At 41.6% G+C, this 19,621-nt stretch overlaps 2 protein-coding genes across 3 annotated transcripts; one reads left to right on the top strand and one right to left on the bottom strand.

Moving 5' to 3' along the window:
* Nucleotides 1-785: 785 nt before the first annotated feature.
* Nucleotides 786-3,129, top strand: LOC143845547 (transcription factor bHLH79-like). Of its 2 annotated transcripts, XM_077353924.1 has the most exons (5): nt 789-1,333; nt 2,063-2,266; nt 2,551-2,616; nt 2,853-2,921; nt 3,013-3,129. In XM_077353924.1, the coding sequence occupies exons 1-5, from the start codon at nt 1,052-1,054 to the stop codon at nt 3,091-3,093; spliced, it is 702 nt and encodes a 233-aa protein (XP_077210039.1). In that variant the 5' UTR covers nt 789-1,051; the 3' UTR covers nt 3,094-3,129. The 2 variants fall into 2 exon arrangements, with proteins under 2 accessions (XP_077210040.1, XP_077210039.1); XM_077353925.1 differs by lacking the exon at nt 2,551-2,616 and having other exon boundaries at nt 786-1,333.
* Nucleotides 3,130-7,711: 4,582 nt separating this feature from the next.
* Nucleotides 7,712-12,175, bottom strand: LOC143845986 (uncharacterized). The gene is made up of 4 exons (XM_077354389.1): nt 11,956-12,175; nt 11,539-11,739; nt 9,107-9,172; nt 7,712-8,220 (listed from the first exon to the last, which is right to left on the bottom strand). The coding sequence occupies exons 1-4, from the start codon at nt 12,124-12,126 to the stop codon at nt 8,080-8,082; spliced, it is 579 nt and encodes a 192-aa protein (XP_077210504.1). The 5' UTR covers nt 12,127-12,175; the 3' UTR covers nt 7,712-8,079.
* Between the last annotated feature and the right edge of the window lie 7,446 nt (nt 12,176-19,621).

Genomic DNA, 19,621 nt, shown 5'->3' with positions numbered 1-19,621 from the left:
CGTAGGCGCCACCTAGGATAAAAACAAATAATGGTGTCTAGAAGTTGGCTAGTGGTCAAAGGTGTAAATGACAACCAAACATGCTTCGGGAAGACCTCTGGGAGATCTCATGCATTTGAAACTCCTACAATCTCCCCAAAGCAAGCAACCAAACAGAGCGAGTTCTAGATTCCTCTCAAATGAAATCTCGTTTTCCAAGCATCCCTCTGACAATTTGATGGAATATTTATAGAGAATCTGAGTCCCATGCAAGTATCCCTGTGTGGCAAGAGAGATACTCCAATAGAGCCACATCATTTGTCTATATTCCACCCACATAGAGGGTTGGATCAAAATGATAGTGTATGAATCCGTTGATAGGTCTAATCTAATGTGATGGATTTTTATCCATGGCCCATCTATGACAAGGTCCAATGTATAAATGGTTTGGACTATTTAAAAAGCTTGTCTCTCAGGAAGAAAAAATGTGACTAATGTGGGAATGTTCTAATAATGGGTCAATCATCTGCTCCCTACTCACTAAGATCAATCATTTTACAGCCGTCGGATTAATTTCGTGCTTCACTCTACTCGTACTCCTCCAAACTCGTGTTTTCCGCCCCATACACTGAAATCCAAATTCATTCCTTTTTCTAGTCCCGATGTCTTTCTCACTAGATCATTGGGGTGGGCGTAGTGCGCACCCCTCCCCTCCACGTCACACGATCCGAAGATTCGTTGTTCATTTTGCTAACATGCGCACCGTTATGTGCGCCTATATGTTTTCCAACAATGACCCCTTTGCCCTTCTCCTACTCTTTTCAACGGTCCTCCCAAATTCCATTCCGTTAACTCTCCTCTCCATTTCCGTTTTAAATAAAGGAGCTCTCACTCAACTTCAAATGCACACGAACTAGGAAAAAAAAAAACAACTTTTTTCAGAAAATTTAGGGTTTCTAAAACAATGCTTATCTTTGAGAATCAGAAGCAATGTGAAGTAGCTGGATGAGAGAAATTGAGCTCCTTCTAGTCTGGTTTGGTCTTTTTTTCTCTTCAATTTAGGGTTTGGGACATGGATCGATCATTACATTCTCCAAACACTGCCTCTTCATCGTACAGATTCACTGATATTTGGCAGTTCCCGCTCGATTCCGGCGGCATTGGTGGGATTCAGATTGGGCCGAGGAGGAAGAATTTAGGGCAGAATTTGGGTTTTTCGGAGGCGGGGACGGAATCTAATAACTGGGATGTGTCGGTCGAGGGATCGACGGTTACGGAGAGTCGTGGAGGTAGGAAGCGGAGAGACGCAGACGAGTCATCGGAGCTTGTTTCTTCCAGTAGTGGCAATGACATGGTTGGTATTTTCTTGATTTCTCTGTTCTTATTGGTAATTCAGTGTATTACTAAGAAGAGTGACATTACAGAAAGATTTTAGTACGTAGATATCAATACTGACCTGAATTCTGATCATAATTTTGAATGCTTTTGAGATTATGACGTGTTTTAGGCTCAGGTAATTCGGGTGTTACAATGCGCCATTTCTTGGTTCTTATTGGTAACTCAGTACTTGGGAACTTCCCCTGCCCTTTTAGTGTATTACTAAGAAGAGTGTCATGACATAAAGATTTTAGATAGGTTCAGAAGAATACTGACCTGAATTCGGTTCATAATTATAAATGCTTTTGAGATTATGGTGTGTTTTAAGCTCGGATAATTCGGATGTTACAATGTGTATTCATATGTTCAGAAGCTGGATTTGTTGTGAATTGAGTTGTAAGAGATTGGTTGCCTTTGTGATTTTCTTTGGAGTGTCTGTTATTGGGTATCTAGACTTGGATACTTTTTTTTGTTTTGATTTTTTAACCGGGAATTTATCTAGGGACCCGAGGTGACACCTTAAATTTTATTAATATTTACTATTAAGGATAAAAGATACAAGAGGACATAAAAAATTGCCTCTAACCAATCATATTACAAGAAAGATATAGCTGAAAGCGCATCTAGACTTGGATATTTGTCATTTTTTTAATGGCAATTGGTTTTTTGTTCTTACCGTGGTACTTTTGGTTTCTGTTCTGAGCAGACTGATTGCAATAGGAAGCGTCTCAAAGTGGTGGGATCTAGGGATGAAAATGGGGATTCAAAAGCTGAGGTGGAAGTGAGTTTGGGCAAAGGTAACAAGCCGGCCAAACAGAGTGCACAGCCCTCCGGGGCACCAAAGCAAGACTACATCCATGTGAGAGCAAGAAGGGGTCAAGCCACTGACAGTCACAGTCTAGCAGAGAGGGTAATGACTTTTCCTTCTTTTTTTTTTCTTTTTTTTTAATTTTGTGATTTAGGATCATGACTTTTCCTCAATACCCAATAATGATTTTTGGAAATGTTTGAGATTACCAGCAAAGAATGGGATTTAGATCCAAAATGGCTATAGTAGTTGCATTTTCGCTACTAATCACCTGTAATTGTTCGACACATAGATGGGGAAAATGTAAAATATTTAATAGAAAGAAAAAAAAATCTGATCCACTCAATCCAACTACCTGCTGTGACCGGAGTTCATACTTTGGACAGGCTAGGAGAGAAAAAATCAGTGAGCGTATGAAGATTCTCCAAGATCTGGTCCCCGGATGTAATAAGGTGCAGTATAATTGTTGCCATGTTTTTTATTGTATGTTAGTCCTTTTTACCAGGGTCTGAGATGGGTACTTGTTAAATGTTTAAAAATACGAAAAAAATAAAAAAGACTTGGGAAAAATTGCAAACCCTCTCCCTCCTATTTTACCCATTTTAATAAGCTTACAATATTTGACATCTCCAAGTAACATAAATGCTAGCTTTTGCTGAAAATTTCTCACAGAGGTTATTGTGATCAGGTCATTGGCAAAGCAATGGTTCTAGATGAAATAATTAATTACATCCAATCACTACAGCATCAGGTTGAGGTATGCATTGTCAACTGTTTTATGAATTGCTAAGTCGTGTTGATATTCTTTTCACTGTTGAATCTGAGTCATAATTACTGTTTTTTTGTAGTTTTTGTCAATGAAGCTTGAAACAGTTAATTCAAGAATGATCTCCAGCATTGAAGGCTTTCCAGTTAAAGATGTAAGTTGAGTAACACTAAGATGAAGTAATTTTTGTTTAAAAAAGCATTTTTTTTTTCTTGTTGATCAAGTGAAGAAAAGTTTTATTTAGGAGAGAAGTGAAGACAAAAAAGGAATCCAATAGAGTCAAACAAACACTAAATCAAGATTCTGTAACATAATGCCAACGTTTCAAATATTTACTCATAGCTCCATAGTTTTACCAGCTTATCAAGCAACGTGTTTACCTTCTCGATATGCAATACATGCATATTTCTATAGGAGAGTATCATAAGGTCATAGTTATATGTGATACATATTATTCGTAAGTAGAGAATCCTTACGTAAAGTGTTAGCATTGTGGTCTGTCTGAAAGTGTTGTGGTGTATATGAGGTAGTTACAAAGTGTTTTCATTTGGTTATGCTTATGTATTTTATGTTCGTGGGTGTTAGTTATTGATTAGGTGTCCTGTAAGTGGGTAAATAGGCTGGTGATGTGGCACTACTATGCCAAAACTGAGTTGACTTGGGTGAGTCAATGATTGATGTGGGGAGTTTTTAAACAATGATCTCAACTAATGGTTCTTGATCCTATTCAAGTCATGGGTATCCTCATTCAAAATCAATTGAATAAATAAGCAATTATTTATATAATCTTTCCTTGATCGCTAATTCTATGGACCTAGAATTTTCTCAAAATAATTCCCATTGGGAAACTTAATTAATGTACTTATCTAAGACGGCTTCGACGTGGAGAAGTGTGGCGCCAATGCATTGAAGGTGGCAAATTGATGGATCACCATTACCAATCTTAATATCCTATAAAAGTACTGAATGACCTAGATGCATCCGAATCACTTTCTCTACTTGAAACCTAATCCCATTTTCTCTAGGATCCACATAAAGAAAATCCATTCAATTTGATCTTAAACTTCTTTTCAATGGTTGGTCTTGTCAATTTTACTCCTAGAATGTAACATGTTTGTGGCATTAATTACCTCATTAGCCACCAGAACACCAACTATTTAACGACTAGCAAGGAGAATACGAGACCACTTTGATTGGGGCAGCCAGGGTGCCTATTTTGCTCTCAATTTGAGAGGCCAAGATCTTGGATGTAATATTATACAGTATACACATAAGAGGCAAATGTGGTGAGTGAAGTTCAATAGCCTTCTCGGATGTAAGAATAAGAGGGGTAAAATAAGCATTAAAAACCTCATCTGACCCACGATTGACACCAGGAAAACTCACCCATATATCTCTCTGTTTTTTTTTTTTGAAAAGTAACAATATCATTCCATTACCAAAGAGTCAAAGTACAGAATAGGGACAAGGTGTCCCAAAAACATGTACAATATAAGATGGCATTACATTGCACCAATATCCAAAGTGGTTACAGTAATAGATGGTAAATCAACACCACATTTGGACAGACCGTCAGCCAAGGAATTTGCCGATCGCCTCTGGTGAACAAACTGGGGTCGGATAATGCGTGCTAAGTTCCGTATCTCATCAAGCAGTTGGTAGATTCTCCACGGTCCACCGCTTTTATTCTTGGCCCAAGCAATAGCATTGGAGGAATCTCCTTCCAAAATCAAGGGACCTAAGTTATGTGTGACATACCATTTCAGTCCAAAAAGAAGACCCCTGGCCTCCGCCTCATTGGCATCACATAGACTATATCTCTTTGATCCTCAATTACAGACCATTAGTGTTTCCTTTCTAGTCACAACAAAGATGTCCTATATTAGCGGCACTCTCAGCTAACACCATATCATAAACCGCAAACCATGGCCACACTTTTTTATCCTCTCCCTAAATGACCGCAAGCGAAAGGTCCATATTTAATTTACATGAAGGCCATTTCGCTTATTATCTCTTGAGTGAGGATCCTACCTTGCTTCAAGTTCTCCTCTAGCACAAACCTCATCCAGTGTTGGAAGGAGGTCTTTTCAAGCAAGGAAAGGATTCAGTCGATATACCTAGATGGAACCCTCTAGATCTAGGTTGGTTGAAGTTAATTTTTGACGGATTGAGCATTGATAACCCTGGTCCGGTAGGAGTAGGGGGAATTCTCAGAGATGATTCATGATCCACAGGGTGGGCTTTTTGGGCCTCATCGAGGTCAAGGACTCCAACGAGGTAGCACAAACCTCATCCAGTGTTGGAAGGAGGTCTTTTCAAGCAAGGAAAGGATTCAGTCGATATACCTAGATGGAACCCTCTAGATCTAGGTTGGTTAAAGTTAATTTTTGATGGATCGAGCATTGATAACCCTGGTCTGGTAGGAATAGGGGGAATTCTCAGAGATGATTCATGATCCACCGGGTGGGATTTTTGAGCCTCATCGAGGTCAAGGACTCCAGTGAGGAGGGAAATAAGGGCGGTGTTACAAGGAATCAGTACCACTGACTCGAGAGATATGTGTAGAGTTATTGTGGAGGAAGACTCCTTCAATGTGGTATATTTGAAAGGCAGCATGCTTTCTGTTAACTTACCAACTTCTCCAAAAGCTTAAGCTGTTGGAGAAAGGCGTTATTTATCTTTTATACTTTAACACTCCCCTGCACGTGTGGCCCACTTGGCAAACACGTGGCACATGTGGTCCCACTTTGGGCAGACCGTCGCGTGTGGATTTTTGCTATCCGGGAGGTTTGAACTCGAGACTTTTGGCTCTGATACCATGTTAACTTACCAACTTCTCCAAAATCTTAAGTTGTTGGAGAAAGGCGTTATTTATCTTTTATACTTTAACACTTTCTATTTCAACCCAGATTCTAGCATTCAGGAGTCCTTGAAGGTTGCTTGTGTTGTGATAACCTATTGAACTTTTATATATTAGTCTGAACGAAACCTGGGGTCCAACATTGAATTGATCCAAATCAGAACAAGGTAATTCAATGAGCTATCTTCGATTTCCTCTGTTCCCTTTTTCCTTTTCACTTTCATGTGATTCGTGTTCTTAGGCATCGAATGACCAGTGATCTTGCTTGTCTTGAACTTCATTGTGTATGAACATGTATATAACATTATGGTAATTTTTGCCGCTAAAAAAAAACATTATGGTAATTTTTTTGTTGAGTTAGCCTGTCTGCCAGTGCACATAAATATTTTTATTAATATGTTACTGACCTAGTGCCAAATTAAGCTGATCCAAATAGTAAAACTATTGTCTTTTGGTAGTTTGTTTCTCATCAATATCTAGATTTTCATCAGCAATCAGTATTGGATAGATTGAACTCTGCTTTCATTCTATAATTCCTATATACCTACATACATGAAAGCATTCATGCACACGCACACGCACACATGACACACACACACACATATATAATGAAAGGGAAATAGTATCCACACACATGTTCTGATAATTGCACTCGCTTTATGTCACATTTCTCCGATTAGATTTTATAAGCTATTACAATTCAAAGAAAGTTATTGATGGCCTATCACAAAGGCATTAAATGAAGCAAGGAATACTATTATCAAAGCAAGGGAGTGCAGATATCATTTCCCATATTTTTTTTTTGAGTAGCCATAATTTCCCATATATAACAAGTTATTTTGGTGTGCAGACATTTGATACCTCTGGTATGGCGTTCGGCTCACAAGCAACGAGGGAATATGGTCAGGGATCACCACCAGAGTGGCTGCATATGCAGGTTGGTGGTGGCTTTGAAAGAGCAACATAATTCTTGAAATCCTCACCAATTAGCAATAAGATCATCAGCCAGAATGCATACCAAGTCAATGGTTGCAAATCAGTTATGTTGGTTCTTAGAAGATCTGTTCTCAATATCGTTTTCTTCAGTCAGTGTGGAGCTATGTCTGTTAATATGGTCAAGCTCAGATTTAACATTTGAACAGTCTCCATTTCCATTGAATTGATGATATATAATTATTCTTGTCTTACCATTCAAAAAAAGAAAAAAAGAATTATTCTTGTCTTCAAATGCCATCTTGTTAGGATTTCCTGTTCGTCACTGTACTAGTAAACCTGAACAGAGGATCCTATTAAGAATATTGTTCATGTTGGCTCTACCAATGACCTACAGGCTCAACCCCCTACTCGTGTGAGTTTTGAAACTATGCTTGATCCTGTGGACGGAATCTCTGGCATAGGATCTAGACCCCACTAGGTTTCTTATTGATGGCCCACCACATCAATGGTCCTGTTCACCAAACACACTTGCCATGTGTATGACAGAATTTGAAAGATTCAAATACCATTTAAGATAAACTAAAACTGAATTATTTAATGAATTTATAGCTGGCATTGACATACATATTGAATCCTAATCAAAACGACCAAAATTCCCTCAGGGGTCGTTTGGATATCAATATTTTAAGATCTTGGATTTCCTCAAAATTCTGGATGGGAGACGAGAGAAGAAGGTGACCGCCTGTCATTTTCTGATTTCTCGCCCCTCTTTTCGTTGAGCGAGAGAGTAGGAGATTGTCCCGTGCTTCCAGGTTTTTAGAAATCTCAGGATGGGGAGAGATTTCTAAAACCTGGATTTCTTACTTAAAATCCAGGATAATGGATTGTAAAATCCAGAATTTTACACCAGCTTCAAACTAAAACCTGGATTCTAAAATCCAAGTCTCCAAACAGCCCCTTAGTTTTTGTCAAAAAAATAGTTTTTTCTCACAAAAACTGTCACCAGTACTTTGATCATATGAAAATGTAAGGACTATTTCAGACTCAATACAACAAGTGCATTTGTTCTGACTCTCATACAAATTTCCTTTATACAATTCATCAAGATCCAAACTCATTGAATTCTTGCTTCTATGAATAATTGCTTTGCTATTTCCATTGGTAATACCCAATTTCATGAAGTATCAACTTTGGAATTTTGATGCAACTCTTTTTTTTTGAATGGTTATTTTGATGCAACTCTGTACAGATTAAGTTTAGGGTACCTAATTTTCTTAAGAACCAACCATCCTACAACAGTATGCTGAAGGAGAGAGTTCAGTAAATGAAATGTCCCTGCAGTTACTGGATTGTTCATGACGTGGGTTGTGTTGTATTATAGGCTCCACCGTGGTCGAGACTATTTCCACTCGACTGGAAATGCGAAACTGTGGCCCAGATTAGACGTAGGAGAAGAATTACGACGAAGACAGTGCCTCCAAGGGTGCACACCACCTGTAAAGAAAAATTGAGATTAGATTATCACTAATCAATCAACTATCTAGTTTAACTAATTGGACTATCTCATAATCCACAACATTGATGACAGACTATGTTGTATCAGTATGGGTGCGGGTGTCGTAATCCGAGGAAACGGGTATCAAGTTTCCGATCCAGTACATGTCAAAAAGAAAGATTAGTGGATTCACCAAAATATTTCTATGGATCTCTTTGGATACCCTCTAAAAATTGCCCTATACCCCTGCCATGAAAGTGATCTATAACGGCCGACGAAGACCAATGCTCCTTCAATGCTGTATTGTCCGGGCAGAGAGACTCCGATCGGCATCGGTCACATCTGGCCACCGGTGATGGCTGTAATGGTGATTTGTTTGAAAATTTAACCCGTTACTAAGGGTATTTTTTTAATATACGTTTTCAATTTTTTCATAAAACGGAACCCGTTTTAAAAGCTTTTTTCTGTGCTTTTATATCTCTCTGATTCTTGGTTAATTGTTCCAAAATGGCCATATCATTCTCATTTTTAGTAGGGGTCTAAGGAATTTGTTACATTAGGCTTTTGGTTGGGTGCTTCTGGCTCTGCTATTTGTTGGTTTATATGTGGTTCTTCTGCAGTCATTCATTTTGATTAATTTTGACAAGAAGAATAAAGAGATTTGTTGAAATTATTTAGAGAAGAGTGTCACTAAGACCAATCCTGATACAAGTATTTTAGGCACATATTCATTCTAAATACAAGCAAGCATCCAAGGAATGATTTATTATCTATTTTAGAATGAAGGGGGCCTTACTTCATACATTAGCAAGAATCGCTTTTTAAAGAATTCAGAAAATGATGGGTTTTTTTTTCAATATTTACTATGAAGTTGATGAACGGTACCTCAAGAAGTGCTTTAGCAACAGAAAGTGCAGTCAGAAGAAGAACACCATCAACTGCAAAGGACACCTGAACTTGCTCACACCAAGAAGAGATTATTAGCCCACCAGCTTAAATATAAGACTATAAAGACAAAATCAGAATTAATTATGTATATAAATTGATTTATTTTCCTGAAGCTGCAAAATGTTAGCTGACAGTGTTAACCATATAGAACAGTGCATAGCAAAATCAGTTAACCCGAGATGCTACAATGCAATATTGCAAATGATTTTTTTGTTTGTTATTGATATAATTAGAAAAAAGACCCACATCCTGCAAGGAAATCACTTTTACAAGATGTAAAGCTGTTCTTAGTCGAGGGTTTTCATGACAAAAACAACCATATGAAGAGTAAATCCTAAAAGTGAATTGTACTATATGGAATGTGCAGCTGTAACACACATCACAAAAAAGGAAGATAAGAGGGAGTGACCCTTCAATCTTCAAACGAAGTCCTCAATCATGGTTCTTAGAAAAGGTTATGCTATACAAACACTATGATGTATGTATTATACACACACATGCATATTGATTAAAGATAGATTCTTACATAAAAAAAAAGGCTATTGATATTAGCACTGCCCTATTTTGATAATGGGCAGAACTCACCTTGTCTTTTATTATTTAACCAACTGTCAAAAGCTATTACAATTCCCAAAAAGCTCTTAGCAGCTAATTAAAACAGAAAGGACAAAGTGAGTTTGAATCATTATCAAAACATGGCAGTGCAATGTCAGTAGCCTAAAATAAATATATGTATACATATAATATAACATATATAAACACACAGATTTATAGATTAAATATGCACTTTTTAGTACTAACAAAAATAAATACACGCACACACGCACAGAATAAATATGCATTCCTATTTAATACCAGCTCAATGATTCTATGCCCAAAAAAAAAAAAAAACTTTCAAAAAAATGAGCAATATAGAGATTCCATAAAACAACAGCCAGCCGAAGAATGGGATTAAGAGAGGAAATGATGGGACTAAGGCAGGGGCAGCTGATGGGAATGGAAAGAGGTTCTAAAGCAGTGACAAGGACCAGAGGAGAAGCACCTTGGGAGACTGATGGAAATGATTTTATAGACTCTTCAACAATTCGTCACAGGTAGGTAGAAGTTCAGGGTGGGACTCTAGCATGCTTTTGTTGGCTAGTTATGTACTCTTATAACTCACTACAAATCCACAAGGGGAATTTGCAAATGAATTATCCTAGAATTGAGGGATCTCAATACCTTGGATTGCATCAACTTACTTCATTAATTTTCTGGAGCATTTTATGCCTTATTGCCAAATCTGAACTATTGGGACCATCCAGTTCCACCCACTAAGAATTCACAGAAGCACTTCATGCCACCCTCTTGTAGTTAGACCTACCCCATATTGCCATGATTGATAGCACAATATCAGGGTGTTGCATGGAAACTTGGATCCCCAAACTAACAAATTGAAGGTAACTGGTGTGACAATTGTGAGGACAAAATTACAAGAGATATCCAAATCAATAAAACCAGAACCCCAACCTTCTCTCTCACAAGATGAAACACATTCTCTCTAACGCTCCCTCTCCTCACACTGAACAAGAAAACATACTTTCTTTCTCTCAAACTCTCTAACACACATGAGACCTCACGTGCGTTGTGTTTAGGTTTTACAAGAGACCTTTCATATAAAGGTTCTCTTCTAAAACCCTAAACCTACACCTAGTCTAATTAGGAAACCCCATTAGTGATCCCTCTTTACAACATTCTCACTTTCCTACTCAAACTAGAAGCTGTGCAGATGTCTTCTATTCTGGCATTATACAGGACCCTGACGGACTAATGTACATGATGGGAAGATTTAATTTTTGGCATTAATATATAAGCTACATATTGGGGTTACGAGGTATTAGGTTTCTTGGCCAAGAAGGAGAGTTTGTAACCCAAAACCGAAATAGTGAAACTCTTCTCCAGTTCACATAAGCCTAAACCGAACCATCGTAAATCTTGTCTTCTCTTTTGTGTGATTGTGTTCCTTGCAACTTCTTCTTGTTGCTTGGTGCAAATCGAGTTTGATACTTATATGAGAAGGTATTTCTCAGTTTTTCTACACTACAAAAGAAACTTCTCACAATTAGAAATAAGATAAAACCCAACAAAGACAGCTTCCATAAAATTTCACAGTTTCCTACAAGAAACAATACCAGAAAACATAACATAAGGCAGGACATGAAAATAGAGAAGTACAGATTAGTCAGATAAGTTCTTTGAACAAAACCAATCAAAAGAAGAAGAAAAAACCCACAAAATTCAAAACCAAATAGAATTCCCCTATCCAATTGATCACATGCTACCAAAAATTCAAAGTGGGTTATTGCATTTAAAGAGCACTGAAATTATACCAGCTGTGGAGAAATAGCTGGGGGCAAAACAGAACGGGTGGCCTTCTTTGCCCTCTTTGAGATCTTCCTAAACACGTTATGAAGGAATTTAAAAAGCAAATCAATACTACTTTCCTCCTCCTCTTCATCTTCCTCGTCTATTTCTTCCTCAGAAAATGCTGCCTCTATCTCCTCTATCACTTCCCCAAAACCTACATTCATCTACACAAAGAATTCCTCCTGTTAGCAAAAACTGAAATCCTCAGCCTCTTGTTTTGATATTGGCACCCCTCCCCTTGCAATTCCCAACAAACTATCAACATCTAAGAAGAGGAATGAGAGGAGCCCAATATGAAAAAACAAGGGGGTGAGAGTTTTCAGAACCCTTCTGTTTCCATGGAAGCTTGAGAATTTAGTTATAAAGAAGAAGAGAAAGACCTTTCCATGGTGAATGTGAGTTTTGGGGATTTGGATGCAAGTGGGTTTTTGAGAGGAAAGAGAGAAGTGAAAGGAGGAGTGGAGAAAGTGGAGATTTGAAGGTGGGGAGGTGAGTTTGCGAAAGTGAAGGTGGGAGAGGGGAGAAGAGAAACTGGTTGCAGCTCCCGCCATTGAAATCCAAGCAAAAACAGTCTTGTCTTTAATGATAGTTGGAGTTGTGGATAATACCTTTTAGGAGTTTTTGCAAAACAAGTATTCTACGTTGCCTTATTTGCAAAAAAGAGTGTTCTAGTTTGACAATTTGCAAATAAAGTCACCACGTTAATTTTGCGCATCAAATTTTGACCAAAATGCCCATGGTCGACTTTCTTTTACTGTTCCGTTTCTTGAAAAAGACCAAAATGTCCTTATACATAAAAAGACAAAAATTACCTTAAAAAAAGACCAAAATAGTATCGAAGAAGAAGAAGTATGGGCCTATCTCTTCAAAAAGGCTTTGAAATATCTATTGGTTAATATATCTCACTTGCTAAAATACAAACCTAAGTAGGGGTGCAAGTTTGGCCCTGTCGGCCCTGACCCGCCCTGAGCCCGAACAGGTCAGGGCTGGATTTTCCAACCTTGAGGGCGGGTTAGGGTTCATTTATTTAGACCCTGACTCAGGTCGGGTTCTGGGTTAATGCCTCGGGTACCCTGATCCGGCCCGACCTAAGTTTTTTATTATAGAATTGAACCATCTGTGCATGTTTCTTTTGCTAATGTTTTCTATTATCTTGGATTGATTTTCTTTAGATTATTATTATTAATTGTCTCTGTTGCCCGTCATGTTGTTGAATTCATATTGTCTTATTTTGTTCCCTTTCTCTGTTTATTGATCATTTTGTTTTATATGATAAATGGTTGCTTTATTTTTGGCACTCTTAATAGGTATTTGCACTAGGGTCAATTAGGGCCGGCCCCGCCCAATCAAGGCCAATCAGAGCGGGCCAGGGCCAGCACTGAGCCCTGTAAGGCGGGCAATGGGTTGAGGTTTTTCGGCCCTGACTCAGGGTCAGGGCGGAACAGGGCCGAGATAATGGGTTCCAGGGTTGGGCTAGCGTTTTGAAAAACCCGACCCAACCCGACCCTGTTGCAGCCCTAAACCTAAGTATATCTTTGAAATTAGATCTCAGCCTGTAGACAATAATATAGTGTATTTCGTAAATATATTATCCTCAATTTTTCTATTTTCAGTATTTTTAAAATTTCAGGTAAATATAAATCAAAGTAGAAGACAAATCATATTTATTTGTAGGGATTTGCTAGTGTCAATCGCAGAAGCCATTTCACGGATGGACTGTTGCATCTGACAGCAGCCACCTCGTGAATGAAGACAAAATCTGCTGTAGAGCCTATGTGGCTGCTGTCAGGTGCAACAGACCATCAGTGAAATGCCTTCCGCGATGGATGCTAGCAAATCCCTTATTTGTATATGCAGCAAGGATGTGTTTATTAAAAATGATGCTAATTTTAGAGCCTACACGAATAGAGTACTGATAAGGTTGAGCGAGAGGTGGATTGGGTTCGGGTGTTTGGAAAATTGGGTTAGACGGGTCAAGTAAGGGTTGAGTGTTTTTGAGGTGGGTTGGATTCGGGTTGACATGCTCCAAGTTAATGGTCTGTTTGGATACACTACTGCTCTGTTTGGTTGCCCAAAAGTGACTAGGAGATAAGAAGTCACAATGAAGTAAACAAGTATGGATGATGAACATAAGACTAGTGGAAGAGTGGTAAGTAGTGTTTAGTTGGGCGGCAATCCGCTAGAAGATTAGTGAAAGATGTAGGAGTGTCATTATAAATATAAACGCTTCTAGAGAGAGAAAAGGAAGAGAGAGAGAAGAGAATAAGATAAGAACTTTTCTACTCTTCTTCCACTAGTATAGAAAGAAGAGAGAGAAGGAAGAGAAAAAACAAAATTTCCATGCCAAATCCCTCCTTTATTTAGAACAAAACTCTCTCATTTTAATGGGAGAGACTAATTGTGTTTAGAGAGTAAGACTGGTAGATTATAAAAGGGATTTTTTTATTAAAAACTGAAAAAATAGTTTATGAGTATTTGTAAAGTAATTTTCCATGAATAAATTTTTTTCCCTGGTTTCTAAGAAAATTTCGATAAAAATTTTTCAATAATACAAAGGGTTTTTTGATAATTAAAAAAAAAACCCCACTGGACTTTTGAATTTATTTTCCTCATGGATTTTTTTTCCTTCAAAAATTTCTTCATATATGAAATGCCCTCATGAATCAGGATTAGAATGACCCTGACCCTTCGATTGGTGGATAGCCTAGTGATCCATGCCATATAGTGGCTCTGAAGAGGATGCAGATGAGCCATGTTATGCCCAAAATTGATAACAGATACGGCAGTGACAAAAGAGCTGATCTGGCGGGCCCAAGGGGCTGAGTTGAAGGAACTAAGCCCTGCACAAGAGCGCACGAGGTCAGAAGACCAACCCGGAGTCGTTGCTCCGGACGGGCCCTTCGACACTTAAGTCAGTATGAGCAGAAGTGCAGAGCCAGAACTTTAAAAGTAGTAGTTCAGAAGTTATTATCCCCTTCTTTGAGCCTTAGGAGGCCTTTTATAGAGAGAGCCATGGGGTGGTTGAATTACCTACCCAAGGACAGGTGTCGACCCATTTGTGGGTTTAGGTTTACCTGCTCTTGGAAGATTACCAGACTACCCCTGGGCAGGTGCCGAATTCGTAGTGGGCCCTTTAAGGACCACGTGTCGACAACTAATTGGTTGTTGCTTTTCATACCCCATCAGTTGCCCCCCAGTTTTCCAAGTCATTGTGGTGATTTGGGGAAGTATGAGGCTGTGTTCCTGAGCGGCCGGAAAAATGAAGTGAAATGATCTGTCCGGCCAAGCCGTCTGTCCGGCCTGGGACGAGCAGAAGTTTGAAGTGGAAAATCTGTCCGGCCAACCAGTCTGTTCGGCCTAGGACGGGCAGAAGTATGAAGTAGAAAATCTGTCCGGCCTGGGACGGGCAGAAGTATGAAGTGGAAAATCTGTCCGGCCAAGCAGTCTGTTCGGCTTGGGACGGGCAGAGGTTGGTGTACCATAATCTGTCTGGCCAAGCCATCTGCACGGCCTGGGACGGCTAGAAACTTAGAGTGAAATCTGTCCGGCTAGGCCATCCGGGCGGCCTGGGACGACCAGAAACTTGAAGTGAAATCTGTCCCGCCAAGCCATCTGCACGGCCTAGGACGACTAGATTTTTGTCATTTTGTGCAATGCGCCGTATCTTGGCCGGCCTGGGACGACCAGATTTTTATCTTTTTGTGCAACGCGCCGTATCCTAGCCAGCCTGGGATGACCAGATTTTTGTCGTTTTGTGCAACACGTCATATCCTGGCCGGCCTGGGACGACCAGATTTTTGTCGTTTTGTACAACGCGCCATATCCTGGGCGGCCTGGGACAACCATTTTTTGTCATTTTGTGCAACGCGCCATATCCTGGGCGGCCTGGGACGACCAGATTTTTGTCGTTTTGTGCAACGCGCCATATCCTGGGCCGCCTGGGACAACCAGATTTTTGTCGTTTTGTGCAACGCGCCATATCCTGGGCGGCCTGGGACAACCAGATTTTTGTCATTTTGTGCAACGCGCCATATCCTGGGCGGCTCGGGACGAGCACATATACTTAGAAAATATCCTGCGGCCAACCATTTAGAAGATTCTCCGCGCCCAAACACTTAGAAGATTTTCCGTATCCACCCTGTACGCGTATACATAGAAGGGGAGCGTATGTAGTCTATACACGTACGTATTATACGTATTCTTATACGTATATGTACGCTTGCCTCCAGTGTGTGCCCTTCATTAATGAGGGACACGCGACACCACCTGGTTCGTGAACACGAACCGCCTCAAGCCTCAAGGCTATAAGAAGAGGTTTTCAACCTTCACTTTTCACTTCTGCCTCTTTTTGCTCTGCCTGTTCGGCTTTGGTAGCTTGTGGTTGTGGTCGTCCGCGAATTAGGAGCCTTTCTCTTCAGACCGGTAATCTTCTTTTCAGCGCGTCTCTATTTGATTTCTCTTTTGTGTTCTTGATGTCCGGTAGTACCTCTAGTTCTGAGTCCGGTTCTAGGTCATCTTCAGGGGAGTACGCATCTTCTAGTAGCTCAGGGTTTAGTACGTCGGAGAGGACCCAAACTAATCCGACCAGGGTTCCCGGTCCGTATATGGCAAGCCCTAGGATAAACGTAGTTGATCTTGATGAGCCCGTAGGTAGCGGGGACTAGGTGATTTTAGACTTAAGCACCACCCCAGTCCAAACGGACAGCTTCTACCGGGCAGAGGCGAGTGAAGGTAGTGATGCTGCCGAGGCGTCCACCACATCCGTTCCGGGCCGGGCCGCAGAGGTCATAGCTGAGGCCCGGATGGACGCCAATCCTCAGTACAACGTTCAGGCTCTGTACGAGGAGAATTACCTTGAGGAGTCCAAATTAGGGAAAGTTCGGATATGTACTGTATTCCCGAGCAGTTCAAGTTGAGGGCGGCCATAGAGGGAGATAGGGCTTGTAACGATAGCACCGTTGTATGTATCTATGAGGATTCCCTAAGAGCCGGGCTTAGGTTTCCTCTGCATCCCTTTTTCATGGAGGTTCTCCGATACTACGGCTTGGCCCCAGCTCAAGTTGCGCCAAACTCATGGAGAACGTTAGTCGGATTTATGTGCCTGGTCTAGGGCCGACTCCAAAGAAACTTGTCCATTCCATTGTTCCGTATGTGTGCGCACTTGAAGAGGCACAAGGACTGAGGTTGGATCTATATAAGCCAACGTCCTGAGGTGAAGATGATCACCGGCATTCCATCCTCTATACATTCATGGAAGAACAGGGTCTTTTACGTCGAGGACAGTGGAACTGCTGAGTCCTGGCCGGTTCCTTTAAAATGGGACACCCCGGACACGCTTGCGCTAAGCCGCAAGCCGGTCTTGGAGGGCGAGGATAAGCTCACATTCGCTCGGGTCTGTGAGGAGCTGCAACGAGAGGGCCTGATTTACTGTGTGGAGTTCTCCAAGGAAGAGCTTCTGGTCGAGCTCGGCATTAGTACTGCGACCTGGGCACGTATGTGGTTTTAGGCTAGTTTTGATCTTGAGTCTTCTCTTTTGTCATTATTGACCTGTTTGTCTTGTCGAATTTCAGAGATGCAGAAGCAGTTCGCACTGGAGAAGGTAAGGCAGAATGCCTATAGGAGGGGCCAGGGCCAGAAAAGGAAGGCCCCCGATACTTCTAGTCTTGCACCAATGCAGGACGCACCGCCCAGGGGTAGCAAGCCATCAGTAAAGATCGTGGGCGCCTTTGGCCGGGGAGCTGGATCCTCCCGGCCTTCAAACGTGGTCCTTGGCGTCCAATCTCCTCCCTCAGGGCTTGCGGACAACGTCTTTCGGCCCAACAGGGCCGTTCAAAAGAACGATACCGGCCTAGGTGATAGCCGGGTAGCCAGGGATATAGTCACCAAGGGCTTGTTGAAGCAGGACAGGCTCAAAGTTCTCCATGAGCCTCCAGACACGGCCGATGAGGCTATGTTCTCCTCGATCTATCAGGTATACCTTTAACCCCCCCCTTTATTTTTGGGTCTTGCTCATGCCTTTTCATTGGTCCGCAGATCGGATGATACTACAATGACCTTCGCGAGAAGAGTCGGAAATTTTCTCTCTCGATTACCAAGTCAGAGGAAGAGAACGACAAGCTGAAGAAGGATGCCGTCGAGCTCCATAGGTCCATTCAGGAGAGAGACCAGGAGATCAACAGGCTCAAGGGTGAGATGACCGCCTTAAAGGAGAAGGCCGGTGACGCTCCCAATCAGCAGAGTGAGAGAGCTCGAGAGAGGCAGAAAGAGGCCGTGCAGAAGGAGGATGAACTCGTCAGTTTGTCCGCTGAGTCCTACAAGTTGGGATTCATGGATTGCTTGGAGCAGGTCAGGGGGTCCAACCCAAACGTCTCTCTAAAATGTCTTGTCCTACCTGAGCCGGCTGCCGGAGATGCGGACGAGCAGGACCCTCCTCCGCCAGCCGATGCTCTTGAGGCAGATCCTCCGCGAGACGGCGGTCACGAGGAGTCTTGAACTCCCCACCCTTTCCCAGTTCGGCGCTGACGGATTCTTTTGTAGTGGCCTCTGAGCCCATTTTTTTTGTAACGGCCCTTGGAGGCCCAACTTTTAATGAATAAAAGTTGTGTTTTGTTATCTATTGCTTCAGCTTGTATTTGTCTTTTTAACTAACACCGGTTAACCTAACACTGGGCCGATAACACTTGGTAATATGGATTGCTTCCGATTAAAAGTGCGCTTCCGGTCTTTGCGGGGGCGAACCGGGGTGAAACAGGTGGCGGATACCCAAGTATTATTGAGCTTGGGTTCTTGGCGAGGGTTTGGTTTTCTGCCAGGGTTCGTTTCTGACCATAAGTACGCTTCCAGTCTTTTTGGAGACAAACCGGGGTGAACCAAGCGGCGGATACCCAAGTTTTATTGAACTTGGGTTTTTTACGAGGGTTTGGTTTTCTGCCCAGGTTCGTTCCTGACCAGAAGTACGCTTTCGGTCTTCTTGGAGACGAACCGGCGTTAACCAAGCGACAGATACCTAAGTTTTATTGAACTTGGATTTTTGGCGAGGGTTTGGTTTTCTGCCCGGGTTCGTTCCTGACCAGAAGTGCGCTTCCGGTCTTCTTGGAGACGAACCAGGGTTAACCAAGTGGCGGATACCCAAGTTTTATTGAACTTGGGTTTTTGGCGAGGGTTTGGTATTCTGCTCGGGCTCCTTCCTGACTAAAAGTGCGCTTCTGGTCTTCTTGGAGACGAACCGGGGTGAACAAAGCATCGTGTATTATCTGAGACGAAGAACTCGGAGCTTTCAAAGAAACAATAGCCTTTTTATTATCCACATTCAGGCGTAATTACAACGGCATCCGTTTTTTTACCAAGTGGTAGGCTATTGGTAGTATTTTCTAAGGTTCTTCGAGTTCCAGGCATGGGGTAGTAGGTGCTCGCCAAGTGTCTCCAGTATGTAAGTCCCCGGGAGAACGACTCCTTTCACTCGGTACGGTCCCTCCCAGGTCGAGGAGAGTTTGCCTACCTTCTTTGGTTGGGAGATGGCGGCCTTCCTCAAAACTAAATCGCCCGCTCGGAATTCTCTTGGGCGTATCCTCATGTCATTATAGTGGGACACTTTCTGCTTGTAGGCCGCGACCCTGATTCGGGATTCTTCCTGGACTTCTTCCAGCAAGTCAAGGTTCGCGCGGAGTTCGTCCCTGTTGAGCGGTTCGTTGAAGTTGGTGACTCTGGGAGATGGGACGCCAACATCAACGGGGATTACTGCCTCAGTTCCAAAAGACAGGTTGAAGAGCGACTCTCCCGTTGTGGTTCGTGGGGTGGTACAAAACGCCCATAGGACGTAATAGAGTTCATCAGCCCATCGGCCTGCTTTCTCGTCCAGCCTTTTCTTAATCCCTTGGAGCAGGATTCTGTTCGTAACTTCGGTCTGCCCATTCGTTTGAGGGTGTGCCACAGAGGTGAACCTTTGTTCAATTTTCAAGTCTGAGCAGAACTTTCGAAAGTTCCGGCAATCAAACTGCTTGCCATTATCTGTTATCAAGACCCATCCCAAATCTGCAAACAACGGAC

Source organism: Tasmannia lanceolata, unplaced genomic scaffold, assembly GCF_043159265.1.
Source record: "Tasmannia lanceolata isolate RefF3 unplaced genomic scaffold, GAP_Taslan_0.1 ptg000015l, whole genome shotgun sequence".
In the NCBI taxonomy this organism is placed as follows: domain Eukaryota; kingdom Viridiplantae; phylum Streptophyta; class Magnoliopsida; order Canellales; family Winteraceae; genus Tasmannia; species Tasmannia lanceolata.
Note: the sequence above shows the minus strand (reverse complement) of the source record. Positions and strands in the feature narration are given on the sequence as shown.